At 45.9% G+C, this 19726-nt stretch overlaps 1 protein-coding gene across 3 annotated transcripts in view; it reads right to left on the reverse strand.

Annotated features, from left to right (window-relative positions):
• Positions 1 to 303: 303 nt before the first annotated feature.
• Positions 304 to 19726, reverse strand: part of LOC116966848 (GTPase HRas-like) — a 41653-nt gene continuing 22230 nt past the window's right edge. Inside the window, exons 5-7 of one of the 3 annotated variants that reach the window (XR_004410075.1) lie at positions 13879 to 14038; positions 2074 to 3977; positions 1996 to 2028 (exon numbers count right to left, since the gene is read on the reverse strand). Coding sequence is in view for 2 of the 3 variants with exons in the window: in XM_033013188.1 (XP_032869079.1) it covers positions 3861 to 3977; positions 13879 to 14038 (277 nt within the window). In the remaining variant the exon portion in view is untranslated. Of the gene's footprint in view, positions 3978 to 13878; positions 14039 to 19726 lie in introns of all 3 variants that reach the window. The other 2 variants (XM_033013188.1, XM_033013189.1) reach the window with 2 other exon arrangements.

The following is a 19726-nucleotide window of genomic DNA, read 5'->3' on the forward strand; positions in this document are numbered from 1 at the left end:
TGACAGCCTCCACAGCCTTCTATGACAAAGAATTCCAGATTCACCACCCTCTGATTAAACAGTAGAATCACTTCATCTTATATTATGGAAACATACTAGAAATACTAGCTAGACAGACAGTGTCACGAGAGATGGTTAATCTCGCAGTCTCCAAAAATTCCACCAACTCTGAATATATCCAATACCTCGCAATTTCCCCAAATGCAAAATCCAGAATCTTTGTTTTATTTTGTCTTACTAACCATCTGTATATGCCTAATCACCAAAATTGAATCCATTTTTGATTGACAAAAAAATCAAGAATTACAGGCTACACTTTATTTAAAATATAACAATGAATTAAAACAGCAAAGTGAATTACATTTTTAGAAAAAGTCACAAATTTATCAATTTCCAGTCCAACTTTTTTTTTGTACAAAGTTCACCACAGTATGAATGTTGGCAGGCTTTCACACCCATGGTATCCCTCTAAATTACCGAATGCATTAAATATCACAACATTGACTGCAGAAGTCACTCATCTGAACAGTCAATGGTGACTTACACCTGGTCAGGCTGCAGCCGCTAAGAGAGCTACCCATTTTGCAGTACCGTCTTTTAAATGTAGTTGTAAGCAGAGACCCTCTTCTAGCAATGCTGAATACAGGATATCTTGTATTCAGACAGTTTCGCAGTTCTGCAAACTACACTGCTGAAGCAAACATCGCCAGCTGGGCAAATTGAAGTGCCGCAAGAATAACTAATTCAAAACTGATTAGCTATGAACCATTTAAAATCTGATATAAAGCACGTTTGTTCTTGGCAAATTTGGGGAGCCAATTACACTACTGTGAAAGCAATTTAACTGCTGAGCTTCCGCTTAAGCAGTTTACTGAAGGAAATGTGAACTAACGGTGGATGAATTCACAATTTCAAAATCGTCCATTGGCACTTGTAATCTATTTGTTCAAGTGCAAAACAAAATAAGACATTCAAATACATTAAGTACATGCGATCCCTGGGTTCCTGAGAACTGTTGGTAACCCAAACATTTTGTAAGTCAAACACTGAATGTATGAGAGGATCACAGACACAGCCGAGATGGAGGAGCAAGCAGCTGTAGGAAGAGCTACAAGCCAGCCTCACTGACTGAATGGGTCTGCTCAGCGATCCCAGCTCTGCTCGACACAGCCTTCAATTGTTGGGACTTAGGGTTGGAAGAGAAGTGGCCCGTTCCCAACCAGCAGAAGATACCTCACAGATCTTTGAACAGTCGGCACAGTGGTTCAAAACACTCAATCGCACTGAAAATAACACCTCTGCCTCCGCACTTAATCAATTCTAAATCACAAGACAGTCAGAACCTTATTAACAGGATGGAAATGTCAGAGGGCATGGCTTTACAGTGAGGGGAAAATTTTAAAGGCAATGTGCAGGGCAATTCCCCACCACAAAGGGTGGTGGGTGCCTGGAACACGCTATCAAGAATGATGGTGGAGGCAGATATAAGTGGCATTTAAAAGGCTCTTAGATAATATAAGCACATGGATATGCAGTGAATGAAGGGATATGAATTATGTGTAGACAGGTGAGATTGGCATCATGTTCGGCAGTCATCATGTCCTGGACAGGGTGGGAGATTGCAACCTTCACGTGGTCCGCCCAGTTTCGACGAATGCAATCAACCTGAAGTGCACAATCAAGTAAGATCAAATAGAACAAGTTGTCCTACAACTTTAGGCTGTGCAAGAAGAAGATCATGTCCTGGACGGGCCTATTCCTGTGTCGTACCGTTCAGAGTTGCCTCACAGGCCCAATTCTGATGCTCTGTGAAGTAGTTGTCTAGAAATTGTTTCAAGATTTTTCAAACATCTTTTGTCAGGTGGAAAATTCATAAGTCAGGGCTTTTGCAATCCAAGGATTGTCAGTATATCAAATATGAATAAATTCGCCAAACTGTTCTGGACCTACCAAGTTTTGCAAGGTCTTGCAGAGTTATTACAGTTCATCTTTACCCACATTCTCAGAGATTTAATGCCTTCCAAATAACTTTGTATCAGTCATGATCAACATTGGCCTTCAAAGTGCTGCTACATCCAGTACATACAAAAGTAACTTGAAGTTCAGCTGTACATCAGTTTATGTCTAAACCTAAACCTGACTTTGAAACAAAGGCTGTACTGTAGGAAAGGAAATGTTCTGCTACACAGAGAAGTTGAATAGACTTTGATTGTTTTTTCTGGTGGTTTTGGGGGAAATTATGAGCAGAGACAGAACCTTTTACCCCCAGATAGAAATGTCCAATACTAGAGGGCATAGCTATTTGGTGAGAAGGGAAAAGTTTAATGCAAATGTGCAGGGCAGGTTTTGACTGAGGTTAGTAGGGGCCTGGAACACATTGCCAGGAGTGGTGGTGGAGGTAGATAGGATAGTGGCATTTAAGAGGCTTTTAGATAGGCAAATAGAGGCATATGGATCATGTACAGGCAGATGAGATCTGGCTTCATGTTCAGCAAAACATTGTGGGTGAAGGGCCCATTCCCGTGCTGTACTGTTCTATGTTCTAATACATGTAGTGACTGGCACAGGTCGTCTGCTGTCAAATAAATGGTGATTCTGCTGTCATGTTTGTATCACATAGATCAGTAAATTAGTTGAGACACGTTTACTTTGTTGAAACAACTTCATACATCCTGAATTATACATGGTATTGAGGAGATTGCCACAGATTAGTGCAGTACTTACACAATACATAACAGTAGTTCTCCAAAATTGACACCTTTCACAGTAGTCTGATGGAGTGTGTCAATTAACTATGGAACTATTAGCCAACAATAACTGCATTTGTACAGGATGCAAATTAAATGTTTAAAAAATCAAAGATAAACATTTGGGTTCAGCAAAGTAGTGAATTAATGAACTATTGTTTAAGAAGGAACTGCAGATGCTGGAAAATCGAAGGTAGACAAAAATGCTGGAGAAACTCAGCGGGTGAGGCAGCATCAATGGAGCGAAGGAAATAGGCAATGTTTCGGGCCGAAACCCTTCTTCAGTCTGCCGAATTAATGAACTAGTTTCTTTCATAAATACTCAACATCTAAGCTGTACTTATGAAAACAGGGTTCATGTTCAAATCTTCACCTTTTAGTCAATGCAAAAAGTATCATGCCAGACAAGTCCTGTGACGTTAGGTGTTTCGCAGGGAGCAAGATTATAAAGGCTTATAAGCTTGGAAGGCAGGAAGGTAAGTGAATGGCTGTGTAATCTTCTGCCATTAATGTTTTTTGCCATTACCTGATGGCAAGAAACATCCACTCCAACATTACAAAACAGACACACCTCCCTCTCTCTCTCTCTCTCTCTCTTCCCTCCCTCCCTTCCTCATTTCCCTTTATTGATCTGCAGACCAGTTAGGAAGTCATCCGGTATTACTCAACTTGCATGGTGGAGAAAGTTTAAAAATCTGCATTTGGAAAAGGGGAAACATTTTCTGTACAAATGTTGAGCTTTTCAAGAGCATTGAAATCCAGTTAACTGCTGATCTCTTCACAGGTGTTCATCGATGCCTGACATCCCCACTACACCGTCTAGCCTATAAATTCTTCCAATCACATTTCAATAGCTGTATGATTGTACGTGGTCTGCACTGGGAAACTGCAGTTTTAATGCATTGCTGCGACCCTGAATGTTTGAAGCTGTGAAAACTGCAGTCTACTTTTGCTTCCTCTGGTTGTTCGGTTTCAGGTGAAAAGAGCTCGGTGGAGGTTGGAAGTCGAGGGTAAGGTTAGACAATGACGATTGTTAAGGAGAGAGATCTTTCAATTTTTTGTTCACTTATGATACACAATCCTTGCAGTTTAGGGTCACAGGTCCAAGTTATTTTAAAGAATTATGCACCTTTTCTTCGAGTTCTTTTTCTTCCTTTTACCATTTTTGCTGATCTTCTCTTTGTATTTACGAATTTCACGCACTAGTGTGTAGAATGCATCTTCCACACCCTGAAATTAGAAGAAAGAATTAGAACGATGAAAAGTACAGCAAGTGAACAGTCCTTTGGCCCACAACATCTGTGCTGAACATAATGCCAAGAACAACTAATCTCATCGGTCTACAAATTGTCTAAAAGTGGTTAAGAGGCTTTTGGATAGACACACCTCGGCCCAACTTGCCCACACCGACCAACATGTCCCAGCTATATTAGTCCCACCTGCCCGCATTTGGTTCATATCTCTCCAAACCTGTCCTATCCATGTACCTGTCTAACTGTTTAAATGTTGGGATAGTCCCTGCCTCAACTACCTCCTCTGGCAGCTTGTTCCATACACCCGCTACCCTTTATACGGAAAAAGTACCACTCAGATTCCTATTAAAACATTTCCCCCCATTCACCTTAAACCTATGTCCTCGATTCACTTGGGGAGAACCCGGCGGTGATAGTGGAGGCAAGCAAAGAATTCCACTGTGACTTGTCACATGTGACAATAAAGTATTCAATTCAATAGACCAAACGCAGGCAGGTGGGACTAATGTAGCTGGGACATGTTGGCCAGTGTGGGCAAGTGGCCTGTTTCCACACTATATCACTCTATGACACTCAATGATCCACACCCCTCCATCCCAGCTCATCCATGCGTCTGTCCAAAAGCCTCAAACAATTTTAGGCGTGACTGAGGAAAAAATAAATTGTGGTTTCATTCTCAGTCTCTATAAATGTGCACAGTGTGAATGCTCAGCTCACACCAGCAATGGCTTGCATTTTTTAAGTTGAAAATCCATTTCAAGTACACAACTCTATAATCCTACTGAGGTTCGTAAGTTCTCCTCATTGAAGCTGCTGCTTCTGTGACTGACAAACCAGTGACTCATTAGTTCTGACAGTGATAGAAGGAATGGGTAACATTTTGAATCTGATGAAGGGGCCCGACCTGAAACATCACCCATTCCTTCTATCCAGAGATGCTGCCCGTCCCGCTGAGTTACCCCAGCATTTTGTGTCTATCTTTGTTGCGGTGAAAAGTCTACTTCTGCTCCTACGACTTGTGACAAGTTATGTTGCAGCTGTTAGCCGTTGGTTAGGCTGCAATCAGTGTACAGTTCTGCCACTACAGGAAGACATTGGAGAAGGTTTAGAAGAGGTTTACCAGAATGCTGCCTGGATTGGACAAACTTGCCCATCCATAACTACTCTTTCAACTGACTCTAAAAAAAAAACAGGAAACAAACATCAATTTACTTAAAAATCAAAGCCCATATACAATGAATAGTAAAAACAGCCACTTCTAACAGTAAGAGCACAGTAAACATCTCCAGTTATGATCAGTCTGAAGAAGGGTTTCGGCCCAAAACGTTGCCTATTTCCTTCGCTCCATATATGCTGCTGCACCCGCTGAGTTTCTCCAGCACTTTTGTGTATCTCCAGTTATGATGAGTGGTCAGGTTACGCATCAATAATAATGCCATTTCCCATCATCTTGTCCATATCCTATATGCCAAGGTCATTTAAGTAAAGCTTATACAGATACGTTCCATGTTGTGAGAGCTCCTGCTCCACCACCTTTGCCGGTTCCAGATTGCAATCACCTCAGTATAAAAGAGAAACAGCTCTTCAGCTGCCTTCTAACCCCATTATTTAGTTTAGTTTAGAGTTAGTGTGTACTTCCGGTGGCGCTGGTGCCAGCAGCCTCCACCTCCACCTCTTTTTGTTTTTTTGTTTATTTAGTTATGTTAAAGTGTGTTTTTTTTGGTGTTTTTATGTGGGGGAAGAGGGTACGGTGCGGGGGATACCGTCCTTCAGCCGCTTCCTGGTGAGGACGCGACTATTATTCGAGTCGCGTCCTCGCCCCCCCCCCCCAGCGGCCTACCTACTGGTTTGGCGCGGCCTTTCCTGCCAGGATCGACCAGAGCTCCAGCAGCGGCGGGACAGCGCTGAAACATCGCGGGGCTGGTGATGCCTTACCGGGGGTCGCCGTCTGGAGCCCGGAGTGCTGGACCTGCTGCACCGACATCATGGAGCTGCGGTTTGCGGAGCTCCCTACGCGGGCGGCGCTGATGGACAGCGCGGAGTCCTGCGACTCTGCCCGGCTCGGCCTGTGGACTCGGGAGCTGCGGACTCCGGCTGATCTGGAGGTCCGGGCCGCTGAGGAGGAGGATGTTCACCGTCGGGGATCAGCGTCGGTGTTCCATCGGCCCGGCGAGAGGGCCTGGGCATCGGGCCACCCAGGGTGGCGAATGCGGGTGCTCGGAAGGCCCCGACCACGGATGAACATCTGGGAAGAACGGAGGGGAGGCTGGCTGGACTATGGTGCCTTCCTCACCTTGGTGCCATTTATGTTATGTTGTGTCGTGGACTTTCTGTGTTTGTGCTTTTTTTTAATTCAATTTTATTTTTAATATGTTTTATTATTTATTATTTATTTATTTTTATGATACTGCCTGTAAGGGAAATTCATTTCGTTGTCTCTAATTGAGACAATGACAATAAATTGAATTCAATACAATACAATAGTGTGGAACAGGCCCTTGGCCCACAGACTCCACGTCGACCAGCGATCCCCATACACTAGCATTTTTTACCGAAGCCAATTAACCTACAAATCTGTATGCTGTAAGTGTGGGGGGAAAGGAGCACCCGGGAAAAAAACATGCTGTCAATGGGGAAAGCGTACAGACAGCAACCATAGTCAGAATTGAACCCAGGTGTCTGTGGTGCAAGGCAGCAACTTTACCGCTACTCCACCGTGCAGCCCCTATTCCTCACCTTCAACCTGTGACCTCGGGTTCTTGACACCTCCATGTTGGGGGACAGGTTTCTCATGACGAACACTATCTAGGCCCCAAAATATACACCATCAGATTTTTACATTTTCCCCCTCAACTTAAACGTGAGCTAATCTCCTGCCTTGGGAAAAGATGCCATCATATCTTTTATGATTTTTCAAACCTCTGAACGATATTCCCCAGCCTCCGACACTGGTGAGAATAAAACCCAGGCTACCCTTGTATCCACTGCCCTCCATTCCAGGCAACGGTCTTGACTAGAAACATCACCCATTCCTTCTCTCCAGAGACGCTGCCTATCCCGCTGAGTTACTCCAGCTTTGTGTCTGTCTAACATCCTGATGAATCTACCCTCTCTGATACTACCACATTCTTCCTATAGTGTGGCAACCAAAACTCTACACAATACTCCAGAGTCATACAGCGTGGAAACAGGTCCCTTGGCCCAACTTGCCCACATGTACCATCTACACTAGTCCCACCTGCCTCTGTTGGCCCATGTCCCTCTAAACCTGTAAATATATTCCAAATACAGGTGAAGTTTTATACAGTAGTAACATGATGTTCTGGCTCCATCCACAGCGCCTCCCATTTTCGGGGAGGCACATAACTACATAGAATTTGCATAGTGGTGTGGAGAAGAAACTTTGCCCTCCTTAGGTTAGCCATGTTCAGCATTACATGGTAGGAGCACTGAAATGGCAGCTGTCCAGCTGGCTGCTGCTGCCCACACTACACCCCTCCACAAGGCGGTCAATAATACACGGCAGGATGAGGGGGGGGGTTAACGGCGGTGAAAGTACAGCCACTGTTGTTTGGGCTCACTATTCATTCTGAAAACAGCTGGCTAATGACAACCAGATAGGAAATACCCGATACAAGATTCCCTAAATCCCCATACCTCCTCCCTCGACTCGACAGTCGAGGTTCACTTGCACCTTCTCCAACCTCATCTACTGTAGCCGCTGTTCCAGATGTGGACTCCTATATATCGATGAGACCAAGCGCAGGCTCTGCGATTGTTGCGCTGAACACCTCCGCACAGTCCACCTAAACATACCTGACCTCCCGATTGCCAAACACTAACTCCCCCTCCCATTCACACACTGACCTTTCTGCCCTGGGCCTCCTCCATTGTCAGAGTGAGGCCCAGCGTAAATTGGTGGAACAGCACCTCATATCACTTGGGCAGATTACCTCCCAGTGATATATTGAGTTCTCTAACGACAAGTAACCCTTGCTTTCCCTCTCTATCACTCCCCCACTCTAGTTCTCCGACCAGTCTAACTATCCTCCTGATTACATTTTATCTTTCCATGCCTCATTGTCACTGCCCCCTTGGAAATAATGATCTATTCTATATTTTCCTTGAACTTCGTCCCCTTTTGAACTTTCGTTATTACACCTTACCCTTCCTTATCTCTGTATCTCCATCTCTGCTGACAGTCTGAAGAAGGGTCTTGACCAGAAACATCATCCATTCCTTCGATCCAGAAATGCTTCCTGTGCCACTGCATTTTGTGTCGATCCCAAGCTTAATAGAGCGGCACAGTGGCGCAGTGGTAGAGTTGCTGCCTTACAGCGAATGCAGCGCCGGAGACCCGGGTTCGATCCTGACTACAGGTACTGTTTGTACGGAGTTTGTACATTCTCCCCGTGGGTTTTAACCATATAACAATTACAGCACAGAAACAGGCCATCTCGGCCTTTCTAGTCTGTGCCGAACACTTACTCTCACTTAGTCCCATCTACCTGCACTCAGACCATAACCCTCCATTCCTTTCCCATCCATATAACTATCCAATTTATTTTTAAATGATAAAATCGAACCTGCCTCCACCACTTTCACTGGAAGCTCATTCCACACAGCTACCACTCTGAGTAAAGAAGTTCCCCCTCATGTTACCCCTAAACTTTTCTCCCTTAATTCTCAAATCATGTCCTCTTGTTTGAATCTTCCCTACTCTCAATGGAAAAAGCTTATCCACGTCAACTCTGTCTATCCCTCTAATAATTTTAAAGACCTCTATCAAGTCCCCCCTTAACCTTCTGCGCTTCAAAGAATAAAGACCTAACTCGTTCAACCTTTCTCTGCAACTTAGGTGCTGAAACCCAGGCAACATTCTAGTAAATCTCCTCTGTACTCTTCTCTATTTTGTTGACATCTTTCCTAAAATTTGGCAGCCAAAATTGTACACCATACTCCAGAATTGACCTCACCAATGCCTTGTACAATTTTAACATTACATCCCAACTTCTATACTCAATGCTCTGATTTATAAAGGCCACCACACCAAAAGCTTTCTTTACCACCCTATCTACATGAGATTCCACCTTCAGGGAACTATGCACAGTTATTCCTAGATCCCCCTGTTCAACTGCATTCCTCAATTCGCTACCATTTACCATGTACGTCCTATTTTGATTTGTCCTGCCAAGATGCAGCACCTCACACTTATCAACATTAAACTCCATCTGCCATCTTTCAGCCCACTCTTCCAAATGGCATAAATCTCTCTGTAGACTTTGGAAATCTACTTCATTATCCACACCACCACCTATCTTAGTATCATCTGCATACTTACTAATCCAATTTACGACACCTTCATCCAGATCATTGATGTACATGACAAACAACAGTGGACCCAACACAGATCCCTGAGGCACCAAGGAATGAACTATCTGAGCCCCTGTGCAGACAGAGCCTGCATCTCACAAATACAGGCAAGCCTGAGGCACCCCACTAGTCACCGGCCTCCAACCTGACAAACAGTTATCCACCATTACTCTCTGGTATCTCCCATTCAGCCACTGTTGAATCCATCTTGCTACTCCACTATTAATACCCAACAATTGAACCTTCTTAACCAACCTTCCATGTGGAACCTTGTCAAAGGCCTTAAGGGCCTGTCCCACGGGCATGCGACCAGCGCGACCTAAAGGGCCGGTCGCACCAGCATGCGGCAAGCACGACCTAACCAGAAGCGGGAGCCGCGCGGAGGTCGAGTGAGTGACATGAAGTGCGAGCGAAGTCCGCAGGAAGTTCGCACGTGACGTACGGTGTTGAATTGGCTGCAGGCCGGCAGGCCAATGCCGCGCGGAATTTTTAAACACGGTCAGTTTTTTGGAGCCCCGTGCGATGTCGGGACCAGTTCCACACAACTCCATACGGCTCCGGCGATCGAAGTGGTACCGGCCCCGCGAGGCCGTACGGCTCAAGCGACCACGTTAGGTCGCGCTTGCCGCATGTAGGCGCATGCTGGTGGGACTGGCCCTTTAGGTCGCGCTTGCCGGATGCAGGTCGCATGCCCGTGGGACAGGCCCTTTACTGAAGTCCATATAGACAACATCCACTGCTTTACCCTCATCAATTTCCCTAGTAACCTCTTCAAAAAATTCAAGAAGAGTAGTCAAACATGACCTTCCAGGCACAAATCCATGTTGACTGTTCCTAATCAGACCCTGTTTAGATTAGATTAAACTTTATTAATCCCCTTATTCAGGGGAAATTCTGATGTCCTTGCAGCACACTAATAAAAATACAACATAGCATTCAAAAAGAAGTTCAACACAAAAACATCCCCCCACAGTGATTCCCACTGTGGGGGAAGGCACAAAGTCCAGTCCCCATCCTCTTGTCCACCCAAAGTCGGGCCTAATTGAGGCCTCCACAGTCGCCACCACGGCGCCCGATGTTCTCGCCGGGTGATGGTGCTCCGGCGTCGGGAGAACCCCCAGCGGCTTGGGGTGCCCGGAACGGCCGCCTTCCCACCAGAGACCACGGCTTCCAAGCCAACAGACCGCGCCGGACGGAGCTCCGCACACTGGCGATCTCAGCAAGAGATCCCAGGCTCCGGGATGTAAAGTTCAGCGTCGCAGCTTGCCGCTCCACAGAACCGCGGCTCCACGATGTTCTCATCTGCGGTCCCAGCATACTGGAGTCCCAGCGCGGCGACCCAGGAAAGGCATCGCCCACTCCGCAATAGCGCTCCAGCGCTGCGCCGCCGCCAAAGCCGATGTTCTGCGCCGCCGCCAAAGCCGTTGTTCTGGCCAGGTCCCCTCAGGGAAACGTCGCTCCAGGACCCGCTGGTAGGCCGCAAGGACAGGTCGAAGACGCTGCTCGGAGGAAGGCAACCCCTCCGACCAGGTAGGGACTCGAAAAGCAGTTTCCCCCTTCCCCCCCACCACCCCCCACACATAAAAAGATTAGGCCCCCTGACTACACACTCAACGTACTAAAAATAATAAAAAAGAAGGGAAAAAAAACGGACAGCTGCAGGACAGGCAGCCGTTCAGGACAGCGCCTCCTCCAGATGCTTAATTTGCCCACCACTGACATCAAACTAACAGGTCTATAATTGCTAGGTTTACTCTTAGAACCCTTTTTAAACAATGGAACAACATGCGCAGTACGCCAATCGTCCGGCACCATTCCCGTTTCTAATGACATTTGGTTTGCTCCGAGGTCTTTGGTTTCACAATAGACAACAGGTGCAGGAGTAGGTCATTCGGCCCTTCAAGCTAGCACCACCATTCAATGTCATCATGGCTGATCATCCACAATCAGTACCCTGTTCCTGCCTTCTCCCCATATCCCCCGACTCTGCTATCTTTAAGAACTCTATCTAACTGTCTCTTGACAGCATCCAGAGAACCAGCCTCCACCGCCTTCTGAGGCAGAGAATTCCACAGATTCAGAACTCTGTATGAAAAGGTTTTTCCTCGTCTCATTCTAAATGGCTGACCCCTTAAACTTAAACTGTGGCCCCTGGTTCTGGACTCCCCCAACATCGGGAACATGTTTCCTGCCTCTAGCGTGTCCAAACCCTGAATAATTTTATATGTATCAATGAGATTCCCTCTCATCCATCTAAACTCCAGAGTGTACAAGCCCAGCTGCTCCATTCTCTCAGCATATAACAGTCCCGCCATCCCGGGAATTAACCTTGTGAACCTACGCTGCACTCCCTCAATAGTAAGAAAGTCATTCCTCAAATTTGGAGACCATAACTGCACACAATACTCCAGGTACTCAGTCACGGACAAAGGTCAGCGATTGATCCAGAGCCCCACGGCCCCCACTGCCTCTGTGGCAATCGCAGCAGCTTGGAATCACTGCCACCATTTTACAAATGCAAGCTCAAGCTCTCCCCCACTCCCCCCACCCTCCCGTTTTCCCCCCTGCACACGATACTCAACTCCTCTTGTTATGAAGGCCAACATGCCATTCGCTTTCTTCACTGCCTGCTGTACCTACAAAGCTCCCACACTCCAAAGGTTTGGTAAATGTAAAAAAATTGTCCTTAGGGTGTGTAGGATAGTGTTAATGTGCAGGGATCGCTGGTCAGTGCGGACTCGATGGGCCGAAGGTCCTGTTTCCGCGCTGTATCTCTAAACTAAAAGTGACATCTTGCTCACCAACAGACAATATTAACCCATTCCCAAATAAATTCTGGAACCAAAGCACAGGACAAGACAGAAACATTTTCCTTACCTCACTAACAAACACTAAATCCTGCACTCTGCCTTCCTATCGATCCGTGCTTCCACAGCTCAAGAAAATGTCCATAAATAGAATCACCAATTTCCTGGAATTTGTCAAAAATGCTTCCTGTGTGCTATTTGTTGTTTTTCTTTCGCGTTAACACAAAGAAAGCAAAACAGATCTATGTAACTACACCGTAGCTGCCTGCTTCTTCACTCGTAGTGTTACAAGGAAGCTTTCGCTGCCTCAAACAGCTTTCGTTGTCTTCGTTTTTTCAACCTGTTCTCATGTGTCTCAGTCTCTGCTCTCTCCCTCCCTCTCCCTTTTTTTCTCCCTCCCTCCCATTCCCTCCTTCCCTCCCTCGCTCCTCCCTCGGCCCCTTGAGCCCACCCACCATTCTGTAAGATCAAGGCCAATCCCAATGTAACTGCAATCCCACAGCCCACTGGTAACTTTTCACCACTAGGCTTATCCAGAATTCTACTATTATCTGAATGGTGGCCGATTAGGATAAGGGGAGCTGCAACGAGACCTGGGTGTCATGGTACACCAGTCATTAAAAGTAGGCATGCAAGTGCAGCAGGCAGTGAAGAAAGCGAATGGTATGTTAGCATCCATAGCAAAAGGATTTGAGTATAGGAGCAGGGAGGTTCTACTGCAGTTGTACAGGGTCTTGGTGAGACCACACCTGGAGAATTGTGTACAGTTTTGGTCTCTTAATCTGAGGAAAGACATTCTTGCCATAGAGGGAGTACAGAGAAGGTTCACCAGACTGATTCCTGGGATGGCAGGACTTTCATATGAAGAAAGACTGGATAGACTCGGCTTGTACTCGCTAGAATTTAGAAGATTGAGGGGGGGGGATCTTATAGAAACTTACAAAATTCGTAAGGGGTTGGACAGGCTAGATGCAGGAAGATTGTTCCCGATGTTGGGGAAGTCCAGAACAAGGGGGTCACAGTTTAAGGATAAGGGGGAAATCTTTTAGGACCAAGATGAGGAAAACATTTTTCACACAGAGAGTGGTGAATCTCTGAAATTCTCTGCCACAGAAGGTAGTTGAGGCCAGGTCATTGGCTATATTTAAGAGGGAGTTAGAAGTGGCCCTTGTGGCTAAAGGGATCAGGGGGTATGGAGAGAAGGCAGGTACGGGATACTGAGTTGGATGATCAGCCATGATCATATTGAAGGGCCGAATGGCCTACTCCTGCACCTATTTTCTATGTTTCTATGTTTCTACCACTGCCTGAAAAATAAACAGCACAACTTCCACAGAGAAAGAGAATTCCAAAGATTCATTGTTATAAGAGAATTTTCCCACAGTCTGTGACCCATAGCACTGTAGTAAATGGCGCTATGTTTAGAACCCATAGCGCTGCAGCCGACAGCTCTTTGTTCAAATTACCACGCATTACACTGACAGCACTCTGTTTAAACCTTTGAGCGCCAAACCGGTGGTGCTGTGTGTATTACTTTTACATCCCTTTTACACGCCAGATGCGGAAATTTCCCGAAATTATTCAATTTCCCTAAAATTACCCGAAGACAACCAGAATTTGCTGAATTTCAGGTAATTTCCTTCCAAGTGGAAAGACTGATCGATCGTCTGCTCAAGCCACAAAAGGTTGCTTCATTACCTGTCTTGTTTTGGCAGAAGTTTCTATGAAAGGGATTCCATAACCCTTTGCCAGTTCCTGTGCTTGCTTCGTGTCCACAGTGCGTGATGGAAGGTCACACTTATTTCCAACTAAAACCATGGGAACGTCATCAGAGTCTTTCACTCGATTAATCTGTTCTCTGAAAAGAAAACATAAACATAAAAACATTATCTATTGGTTACAAGAGTCAGAAAGACAATGCAGCTTTATAAGGATTTGGTTATGCCTCATTTGGAATATTGCCTAGTCCTGGTTGCCCCAATACAGGAAAGATGTGTAGGCTTTGAAAAGGTTACAAAAGAGGTTGGTTAGAATGCTGCCTGGATTAGTACGTATTACCTACACTGAAAGATCACAGACTTGAATTATTTTCTCCGCAACGCCAGAGGTTGAGGGGAGATATATAAAATGAGAGGCATAGACAGGGCAGACAGTCAGAACCTTTCTCCCCTAGGATGAATATATTAAAGACAAGAGGGGATAGCTTTAAGGTGAGAGGGGCAAAGAATAAAGGAGATGTGCGGGGCAAGATTTTTTTAAATGCACAGCGAGAAGTGGCTAGATTGCATTGTCAGCAATGGTTATGGAGGCAGATATAATAGTGGAGTTTGGGGCCTTTTACATGGGCACATAGATATAGAGGAATGGAGGAATATGGAACAAGTTCTTTCGTTTTTGGTTCAGAGATGCAGCACGAAAACAAGCCCTTCGGCCCACCAAGTCCACGCCGACCAACGATCCCCGCACTCTTATACTATCCTAAACACTAGGAACAATTTACAATTTTACCAAGCAAATTAACCTATGAACCTGCGCATGTTTGGAGTGCAGGAGGAAACGAGATCCTGGAGAATACCCACTCGATCACACAGAGAGAACGCAGAAACTCCACACTGACAGCACCCGCAGTTAGGATTGAACACGGGTCTCTGGCGCCCTATAAAATGTAAATTATTTTCCGCATCTTGTTCCACTTTGTCAGCAGCTGTGTAGACAGCGTGGAGAGTGCATTGGGAGGACACGCCTGGTCTAAAGTCCAGGTACAGTAGTCCCAGGCTGCTGGCAACAAAGAGGTTTAAAGTAATGACCAAGTGGGGATCTGTAGGTTATATCCTTGATCAAAGGTTGGGCAATAAACATTGCAACCTGTCAGTTAAACTGTCAGTCGTGCAGTCCTTCCAAAACCTAGAAACAGCTACAGCAGCTGCTTACACAACATAGTACAACACAGGACTAGGCCCTTCGGCCCACAATATCTGTGCCCATCATGATGCCTACTTGAACTAATCTCATCTCTGCAGGAGACCCGTATTCCTCCAGTCTCCGTATATCCAAGTGTCGTAAATGCTATCATATCTGGCAACACATTCCAGGCACCCACCACTATCAAACTTGGCTTATAGGAAGGAACTGCAGATGCTGGTTTAAACCGCAGATAGACACAAAAAGCTGGAGCAACTCAGTGGGACAAGCAGCATCTCTGAAGAGAAGGGATGGGTGACATTTTGGGTCTTGGCCTGAAAAGTCACCCATCCCTTCTCTCCAGAGATGCTGCCTGTCCTGCTGAGTTATTATCTAACTTTGCTATCAACTTAAAGCTAGGTCACAAATCTTCAACATGGTTCCAGTGGATGGTCAAAATGCTATGACCTCCTGCAGGAACCATAGCCCATTACAGGAAAGGTTTTAGAGAGAGTGCAGAGAATGCTGCCTGGATTGCAGGGTTTCCGACACAGGGAGGATGCACAAACATTATTTTTCTCTGGAAAGTCTGAGGTTGAGAGTAGAAGTTTATAAAATCTTGAGAAGAATAGATAGTGGACACAGAATCTTTTTTCCACAGGGTGGAAATGTCCAAGACTAGAGTGCATAGCGATAAGCCAAGTGGGAATGTATAATGGAGAAGGTACACAAAAATGCTGGAGAAACTCAGCGGGTGCAGCAGCATCTATGGAGCGAAGGAAATAGGTGACGTTTCGGGCCGAAACCCTTCTTCAGACTGATGGGGGGTGGGGGGGGAGAAGGAAGGAAAAAGGGAGGAGGAGGAGCCCGAGGGCGGGGGTATGGGAGGAGACAGCTCGAGGGTTAAGGAAGGGGAGGAGACAGCAAGGGTTTGCAAAATTGGGAGAATTCAATGTTCATGCCATCCGGACGCAAGCAACCCAGGCGGAATATGAGGTGCTGTTCCTCCAATTTCCGGTGTTGCTCACTCTGGCAATGGAGGAGACCCAGGACAGAGAGGTCGGATTGGGAATGGGAGGGGGAGTTGAAGTGCTGAGCCACCGGGAGTTCAGGTAGGTTATTGCGGACTGAGCGGAGGTGTTCGGCGAAACGATCGCCCAACCTCCGCTTGGTCTCACCGATGTAAATCAGCTGACATCTAGAGCAGCGGATGCAGTAGATGAGGTTGGAGGAGATACAAGTGAACCTTTGTCGCACCTGGAACGACTGCTTGGGTCCTTGAATGGAGTCGAGGGGGGAAGGTGAAGGGACAGGTGTTGCATTTCTTACGGTTGCAACGGAAAGTTCCCGGGGAGGGGGTGGTACGGGATGGGAGGGAAGAATTGACAAGGGAGTTGCGGAGGGAGCGGTCTTTGCGGAAGGCAGACATGGGGGGAGATGGGAAGATGTGGCAAGTGGTGGGGTCACATTGGATGTGGCGGAAATGGCGGAGGATTATTTGTTGTATTTGCCGGCTGGTGGGGTGAAAGGTGAGGACTAGGGGGACTCTGCCCTTGTTGCGAGTGCGGGGATGGGGAGAGAGAGCAGTGTTGCGGGGTATGGAAGAGACCCTGGTGCGAGCCTCATCTATGGTGGAGGAGGGGAATCCCCATTCCCTGAAGAGCGAGGACATTTCCGACGCCCTGGTGTGGAACGTCTCATCCTGGGAACAGATGCGGCGGAGGAATTGGGAGGAGGGGATGGAGTCTTTACAGGGGGCAGGGTGGGAAGACGTGTAGTCCAAATAGCCATGTGAGTCAGTGGGTTTGTAGTGTATGTCGGTCAGAGGTCTGTCCCCTGCGATGGAGATGGTGAGGTCAAGGAATGGTAGGGAAGTGTCGGAAATGGTCCAGGTGTATTGGAGTGCCGGATGGAAGCTGGTGGTGAAGTGGATGAAGTCAGTCAGTTGTGTGTGGGTGCAGGAGGTGGCCCCAAAGCAGTCGTCAAAGCAGACATCCTTCCTATAATTAGGCGACCAAAATTGTACACCATACTCCAGAATTGGCCTCACCAATGCCTTGTACAATTTTAACATTACATCCCAACTATTATATTCAATGCTCTGATTTATAAAGGCCAGCACACCAAAAGCTTTCTTTACCACCCTATCTACATGAGATTCCACCTTCAGGGAACTGTGCAGTTATTCCTAGATCCCATCCTTGAAAAATTCTATAAGATTTGTCAGACATGATTTACCTTTCATAAATCCATGCTGACTTTGTCCAATGATTTCACCACTTTCCAAATGTGCTGCTATCCCATCTTTAATAACTGACTCTAGCATTTTCCCCACTACCGATGTTAGACTAACTGGTCTGTAATTCCCCATTTTCTCGCTCCCTCCCTTTTTAAAATGTGGGGTTACATTAGCTACCCTCCAATCCTCAGGACCTGCTCCAGAATCTAAAGAGTTTTGAAAAATTATCACTAATGCATCCACTATTTCTGTGGCTACTTCCTTAAGCACTCTGGGATGCAGCCTATCTGGACCTGGGGATTTATCGGCCTTTAATCCATTCAATTTACCTAACACCACTTCCTGACTAACCTGGATTTCACTCAGTTCCTCCATCTCATTTGACCCCCTGTCTCCTGCTATTTCCAGCAGATTATTTATGTCTGCCTTAGTGAAGACAGAACCAAAGTGGTTATTTAATTGGTCTGCCATGTCCTTGTTCCCCATGATCAATTCACCTGTTTCTGACTGCAAGGGACCTACATTTGTTTTAACTAATCTTTTTCTCTTCACATATCTATAAAAGCTAATGCAGTCAGTTTTTATGTTCCCTGCCAGGTTTCTTTCATAATCTGTTTTCCCTTTCCTAATTAAGCCCTTTGTCCTCCTCTGCTGGACTCTGAATTTCTCCCAGTCCTCTGGTAGGCTGCTTTTTCTGGCTAATTTGTATGCTTCATCTTTTGTTTTGATACTATCCCTGATTTCCCTTGTTATCCACGGATGCACTACCTTCCCTGATTTATTCTTTTGCCAAACTGGGATGAACAATTGTTGTAGTTCATCCATGCAGTCTTTAAATGCCTTCCATTGCATATCCACCGTCAACCCTTTAAGAATCAATTGCCAGTCAATCTTGGCCAATTGCCAGTTTATCTTGGCCAATTGGAGTTCCACAGGAGTGCTGGGACCTCTACTGTTTACTGTGATATAGATTTATAAATTACTTGGATGAAAGTTTGCAGATGACACCAAGATTGCTGGGGTCACGGACATTGAGGAAGGCTTTCAAGGTATACAGCGGAATATGGATCAGCTACAGAAATGGGCGGGAAATTGTCATCCGAGCAAGTGTAAAGTATTAGACTTTGGGAGATCAAATGCATGGGGAAAATATACAATTAATGGCATGGCTCAACACCATTGATGTACAGAGGAATCTTGAGGTCAGAGTCCATAACTCCCTGGAAGTGGCAAACCACAAGTAGATAAGAGTGGTTAACAAAAAAGCATATGATATGTTTGGTTTTTATAGGTCTGGGCACTGAGTACAAGAGTCAGGAAGTTATGATGCAGCTTTATAGGACTTGTCACACTGCATTTGGAATATTGTGTGGAGTTCAATGAGAGGTTGGGCCATGACTCAGTAATGGAACTTTGTCGGCTGTAGGTGGCTGCTATGTGTATACATTGTGTATACAAGCAAGGAATCTCACTGTGACAATAAAGTATTCCTATCCCTATCGTTAAGTTGGAAAGAGCAGAGAATTTTAGCGAGGATGTTGACAGCACTTGATGGCCTGAGCAACAGGGAGTGGTTGGACAGGCGAGGACTTTATTCCTTGGAGCACAGAAGACTGAGGGTTGATCTTATAGAGGTGTGTCAAATCACGAGGGGAAATAATATTTTGCAGGGGTCAGCATTTGGTCCACAACATTTCACATTAATGATCTGAATGAGTAGGAAAGAACTGCAGATGCTGGTATAAATCAAAGATAGACACAAAATGCTGGAGTAACTCAGCCGGCAGGCAGCATCTCTGGAGAGAAGAAATGGGTGAGGTTTCTGATTACTTCACCATTTTGTGTCTATTAATGATCTGGAGGATGGAATTGAAGACTTTGTGGTCAGGTTTGTGGATAATACGAAGAAAGCAGGAGGGGCAGGTAGTGTTGAGAAAGCAGGGAGACTGCAGAAGGACTCAGAAGAGTGGGCAAAGAAGTGGCCAATTAAATACAGTGCAAAGTATGCAGTGATGCATTTTGGTAGTTGGAATAAAGGCCTGGACTATCTTCTAAATGGTGAGACGATTCAGAAATCGGAAGTACCAAGGGACTTGATAGTGCTGGTTCAGGATTCCCAAAAGGGTAAACTGCAGGTTAAGTTTGTAGCAAGCAAGGCAAATGCAATGTTAGCATACATTTTGAGGGGACTGGGATATGAAAACAGGGGTATAATGCTGCGGCTTTATAAGCCACTGGTCTGACCACATTTGGAATTTGTGAGCAGTTCTGGGCACCACATCTGAGGAAGGCCTGAAGAAGGGTCTGGAGCCGAATCGTCACCCATTCCTTCACTCCAGAGATGCTGCCAGTCCCGCTGGTTTACTCCAGCATTTTATGTCTATCTGAGGAAGGACATGCTGGCGT

Source organism: Amblyraja radiata, chromosome 38, assembly GCF_010909765.2.
Source record: "Amblyraja radiata isolate CabotCenter1 chromosome 38, sAmbRad1.1.pri, whole genome shotgun sequence".
Lineage (NCBI taxonomy): Eukaryota > Metazoa > Chordata > Chondrichthyes > Rajiformes > Rajidae > Amblyraja > Amblyraja radiata.